The 6,025-nt window shown below is 47.6% G+C and overlaps 1 protein-coding gene across 2 annotated transcripts in view; it reads right to left on the bottom strand.

Annotated features, from left to right (window-relative positions):
• Positions 1–3,611: 3,611 nt before the first annotated feature.
• Positions 3,612–6,025, bottom strand: part of ENTREP1 (endosomal transmembrane epsin interactor 1) — a 67,345-nt gene continuing 64,931 nt past the window's right edge. For both annotated transcript variants that reach the window (XM_032164244.2, XM_032164245.2), the window contains exon 11: positions 3,612–4,555. In XM_032164244.2, the coding sequence (XP_032020135.1) occupies positions 4,352–4,555 (204 nt within the window). In that variant the 3' untranslated portion in view covers positions 3,612–4,351. The remainder of the gene's footprint in view (positions 4,556–6,025) is intronic.

Here is a 6,025-nt window from a genome sequence, read left to right as displayed (position 1 = left end):
CAGAGAGAGAGTGGAAGAAAAGTGGCATCTTTTGACTTCAGACTTGACTTCCTTGCAGAGGCCTCAGGGAGGAACAACACGGAAACAAAGATGGCCTTGTCCTGGGCCCTTCCCTCCCTGCCCCACCGTCCTCCTCTGCATCCTACAGCGAGCGGCCTGGGGGGAGGTGGAAATGGGCCCCTTTGTTCTGCTTCCAGAATTCCGCTCCCACTGAGTGGAGGCCTGGCTGCAGCCCCCTTCTTCCTCTGCCAGTTCTTCCTAATCCTGAGGGACTCGCCAAAGCCTTGGATCTTCACACCATGGGTCTCGCTGTGAGGACGGGCCTCAGCTCACAGGTAGCCTCAGAGACAAACATGGGTACAGAGGGAAGAGGGGGTCCCCACCTGTTCCCTCCCAGTCCTCTTCATCAGTGTCCCCAGGGCCTATCACACAGGACAAACGAAACTAGGAGACTCTGTCTAGAGTGGGAACCCAGGTGAACACTAATCCAGCATGGGCTGCAGACTTGTTTTTCCCTGGTCCCTGACATGAGTAAATTCAGAAAGTGAGGGTAAGTGTTTTGAGATGTTAACATGATAGAGTACTTTTATGACTATTGAATCAAATAATTTTTCAAGGGTTTGAATGGATTATCAGACCATGGAAAGATACAGGAAACTTGAATGCATATTACTAAGTGAAAGAAGTCAGTCTGAAAAGGCTGTATAGTACCTGATTCCAACTGTATAACATTCTGGGGAAAGCAAAACTATGGAGACTGTCAACGGACCAGCGGTTGCCAGGAGTTAGGGGAGAGAGGCATGACTGGGTGGAGCACAGAGGATTTTAGGGCGGTGGAACTACTCTGTATACACATGTCATCATGCATTGTTCAAATTCATGGAATGGACGACACCAAAGGTTAACTCCAGCCATAAGTGCTGGTCTCTTACCCCTGCCCCATTCTTAGCACTGGGCCTCAGTTTCCTTTTCTGCAAATTGAGGGGGTAGCATGATCTGACCTACCCAATTAGACAGTTCAGCAAATGTCTGGTTCTTTTGACAAATACAGGCAGCGTCTAGAAATTAGGGGCCATAGACTCCTCCTCCAAACCTCACCATCAAGATGCTCCAATGAAAGCAGGTCTTGAGCAATTCTGCCAGCCAGCCATGCTCATTGGCAAGGCTGCACAAAACAGTTTGTAAGCTCGGGGAAGTCCTAGCTGTCCTCAGATTCTCAGACACGTAGCTTGCTTGAAAGGTTGGGGTTCTGAAGGAGCAGGCTGAATCTCGGTCCATCCTGTGACAGTCTCACAAAGTGGGGACCAGATTCTGATGCCTCACTGGTACAGAGGCAACAATGACCGTGCAGTGCTCCTAGCTGGCCACATATTGTGAACGTTATTTACTTCACCAGTGAAAACTTATTTCAAACATCCCTTATGCTAATTAATCAACCCTCTGGTGTAATTTTGATAACCACATTTGAAACGCTTTGTTAACACCTCTGGACTATGGATTCCTAAGGAACTCCAAAGGCGAAACAGCTGCCCTCGCTATATATGTTCAGTTAACCTATGAGCATGTGTATCATTATTAATGCTTAAGTATTTAAAAATATATTACTACCCAGATGAACTAGCAAGGAGATAAATCACATGATTTCTGAGTTCCCTCCCATGCTAAATATATGTAAACATGTAAACTATTGTTATATATATATATGTGTGTGTGTGTGTGTGTGTGTGTGTGTGTGTGTGTGTGTGTGTTTCTGTGTTTTGTTTTGTTTTTCTTTACTTTAATACTCCTTAAAGTCAGGGAAGGAAGGCAGAAATAGGTTTTCAGATTTCGCCATTTCTGAATTTGCCGGGACAATTCTGTGAAGCTAAGACCGGCCCCCACTTGCTCCTGGTGTCCATCTAACTGATGCTCTCAGGCTTTATGCCTCCTTTCCTCTTCCAGTTGTTGCTGGCAATTTCTCATTCCTAGGGATGGCTGAGGCCATCTCTGTGACTGTCCCTCCAAAGCTAGAAGCCAGACACTGTTCACACTTGTGGTGCCCACCTGTCTTCCTTGAGCCTTTCAGGTACACAGGGAGGCCTGCGGTGGCAGGTGGAGGTGAGCAATAGGGTTCAGAAGGGAAGGTGGAGAGGGATGCAGCTGGGGGGAAAAAAAAAAAAAAAAGATTCCAGGGCAGTGAGAAAGGAACAGCCAGGCCTGACTGAGTGAGGGAAGGAAAGGCCAGTCCCTTCTCTTGCCTGGCTATGGGAGTGGGACAAAGTGGTTGGCTAAGAGCTGTGAGGCCTCACTTGGAAAAACCAGTTTGGGGGTACACAAGCAGCTGTGAAGGAGAGAAGAAATTAGAACAGGCCGCATGGGCAGTCCACAGAATGTCGGAGAGCTACAGTGAGGCCCTCAAACAAGGCAGGGGCTTACCCCAGGCAGTGGGCCAGACCCCACTGGACAGCTATGGTGCTGACAGGAGGACTCCTAGAGAAATGGAAAGATCATGAGCCTGAAGGGGAATTCAGTTTCTGGGAATGGGCGGATAAGAACGGAGAAAATGTCATTCTGAGATGTCACTGTAGATCTTCCCCAAACACAGCTGACCCCAGGCAAGGGGCCTGACCCCAGCCTGTTCACAGCCCTCCATCTCTCCCATTTCCAGGGCTGTTTCCACAGCCCCCTTCCCACCCCAGCTCAGCACCTCCACACAAGTGTCTTTCCCCTCCTTTCCTCCATCCCTTGTCCCCACCACAGCTCCCACTCTGGCACGGGTCGTTGGCTTGGACCCAGAAAATCTGTGGTCTGAAGAGGCAAGCTAGAAGTCTTAACAGCCCTTTCTCACAGAAGCATGAAATGGCAAACCAATTTCTTGTCTGGGAGGTCGAGGAACAGAGCAGTTTCTGGAGTTGGACTGCCTGGGTGTGAATGGCAGCTCCACCCCTTAGCTGCGGAGGCACCGTGGGCAAATTACTGAACCTCACTTTCCACATCTGTAAAATAGGGACAATAACAGCTTCCACCGCCTACGCTGTCACGAGCACAAAATAGGAGTGTGTGCAAAGCTCTTAGCATAGTAGCTGGTGCACAGGTAGTGCCCCAGCAGGAAGCAGTCCTCCGTTTCCTATGTAACCTCTTTACTCAGCTCCTCACCTCCACTCATGTCTGGCCCAAACTATTCTCCATGCAGCATGGTGATCTTTTGAAAATATGCTGACATCCATCACTCTTCTGCTGAAAACTCCTCAACAGTATCTCATTGCTAGCACAACAGGCAGCCTGTGCAGCTACTGCCCACCGCTGCCCTGACTCAGGGCTGTGGTCACAGTGGCCTCTGGTGTTCTTCGCCTCTCTCTCTCTACCTGGAACATTCTTCCCTGACCCACTAAGTCGTGACTCAGCTCAAGTGCCATTTCCTCGAAGAAGAAGCCCCTCTAACCACCTACTGCTCTTTTTCAGCAATAATCCCCAATCTGTAATTACTTTATTGATTTATTGTTCACGATCCCATGAGAAGGCAGCTCCATGAAGCCATCCAGCCAAGCGCTTGCTGAATGAACGAAGGATACATGTTATCCACGGGCTTCAGGTGCTTTATAAATTAAACCGGTTCAGTGGCCTGCCCGGTGAGCCTGATCACACAGCTCCAAGTTCCCAGCCCTCTGTATGGTAAGGCCTGGCCACCTAAGTGTAAACAAATATTACACATCAAGCCCAGTGGCCCAAAGTAAACATGTTTATTCTCAGTTCTGCCTTAGGGGTCTCTGGTTTTGCAAGCATGAGTAAATGGAATCAACAATAATCCTCTCCTTAAATGTCTGGCATTAAAATTTGTCACTTAAGAAGTTTCCTGTTTTGCCTAAAGAGAGTGTGATTTGAGGGTGGCCTGAAACAAGGCTTGAGGCTTGTGGACACATAGGGTTAATCGCCTTATTTCCTGCCAATTTGCAGAGCAGTGAAAGGCCAAAGGCAACTATAAATAGCAGCCCGGCAGATCTGTCCTTCCAAGAGGGAAAGAACTTAGCAACAAAGAGAGACACGAGGAGTGAAGTGGGCAAAGAATCATTAGCCCAGTTTCTGCCCATGCCAGGGCATGTGACCCTTGGGAATGCTGCAAGGCCCAGCAGAGGAAGGAGAGGATCAATGCTTTCATAACCTCCAACTCAGTGCATCCCAAACCCAGACAGGCCTGGACCGACCTGTGCATTTACTCCTGAATGCCCTCGGTCAGCAGACACGGGAGTCAACAGGTGGGAAAACGTGTCCTCCAGAGTGTTCCTTTTTTTGAGGTGGACCACAGCTCCCAGCCAAGAAATGGCAGAGACAAGAGGGATCCTTCCCCTTGGAGTGGCCTTCTGTCTTCCAGGGTTCACAGGACAGTCTCTCGGATGACCCCAATGAGGCTGTGTGGCCGCTCAGCCTCCACTCGCCGGGGCCTCCTCTCGGCTCGGGGCCTCCCCACCGGTGTGAAGGTGTGAAGGTCGCCGCAGCTCTGGAGGTGCAGCAGGCCAGGCTGTCTCCGCGAGGGCAGCATGTGGGCCCTGGAGGTGCTGGGCTGCAATGGGGCCATTATCTTTGGGAAAAGAGAGGGGTGGGGAGAAGTTAAGTAAGCTTTACCAGATGTGGCCCTTTGACCTACCTCCTAGGTCCATCCACCTATCTTAAAATGTGTAACTGCTTTGAAAAAGAAAAGAAAAAAAAGGCATTTTCCCAAAGTGGAACTCACTTGGAATCCCAGAGGCTCTTTGTAAATCCTCCAAATGTTCTACCATGTTCGCTGTAGACCCGTAAACCACACTTAACTGGTTTGTCCGGTGCAATTTCTTGCTTTAACATTCTTCTCATTGCTTTTCTCTAATTTCTCTGAAGTCTAAGTCAGTGATCCTTCCTGGCATCTGAACATTACTACTGGGTCAGGGAGGGATGGGTATTGTCAGGAACATGAATTCTCAGCTGAATTGCCACAGAATTCCCATAGCAATGGGGACAGTTAGCCTGGATCAGGAATCTGTATTTTTAACAAGAATCCAAGTAAGAACCACTGGTCTGGGATTGGGACCAGGTGATGGGTTTATAAAATGTCAACCAAGTATAGGCACAGTGGCTCACACTTGTAATCCCAGCACTTTGGGAGGCTGAGGCAGGAGGATTACTTTGACCCAGGAGTTTGAGACCAACCTGAGTAACATAGTGAGACTCCATCTCTACAAAAAAAAAAAAAAAAAAAAGTTTAATTAGCTGGGCATGGTGGTTCATGCCTGTAGTCCCAGCTACTTGGGAGGCTGAGGCAGGAGGATCACTTGAGCCAGGAGTTCTAGACCAGCCTGGACAACATCGCAAGACGTCATCTCTACTAAAAGTAAGAAAACTTAGCTGGGCATGGTGGTGTGCGCCTGTAGTCCCAGCTACCTGAGAGGCTGAGGCAGGAGGATCACCTGAGCCCAGGATTTCAAGGCTGCAGTGAGCTATATCTACACCACCGCACTTTAGCCTGGGTGACAGATGGAGACCTTGTTTCAAAAAAGAAACAGTCAACCCAAACCATCCAATGATGCTTCAAATGGATCTGATAATCCTTTAATAAACAACTAGGCCAATTTATTTGTAAAAAGTCTTTAACAATGATTCTTTTTGCTAGATCTATTTTTCAATGTGTCACAAACATAATTTTGAATATATAATAATATCACTTACTCTGTAAAAATGGCAAAAATATGAAAAATTCCTCATCCAACTGGGATTGAAGAGGAGAGAACTGTCCAGTCAATTTTTAAAAAATTGCACAGCCATGTCTGTTTGACCTATAACACTGTCAGCAGCTTCGGAAAAACTTGGGGCTTTATTGTTACCTAACATCACAGCACAATCATTTGGATGACTTTTTGTTTCATTTGTACCATTCTGAGCTTTTAAGGTCATTAAAAGATTATTCCCCCAAAGAAGAAAAATTAAATTTTATTAACAGTCTACTAATTACATTTGTCTTTAAGGTCTGTCCTTGTCTCCCGATTAGGAATAAAAGTTCAACATTCATAGAAGTTGA

This window comes from Hylobates moloch, unplaced genomic scaffold (genome assembly GCF_009828535.3).
Source record: "Hylobates moloch isolate HMO894 unplaced genomic scaffold, HMol_V3 SCAFFOLD_10, whole genome shotgun sequence".
NCBI classification, from domain to species: Eukaryota; Metazoa; Chordata; class Mammalia; order Primates; family Hylobatidae; genus Hylobates; species Hylobates moloch.
This window is presented reverse-complemented; position numbering and strand designations above follow the sequence as displayed.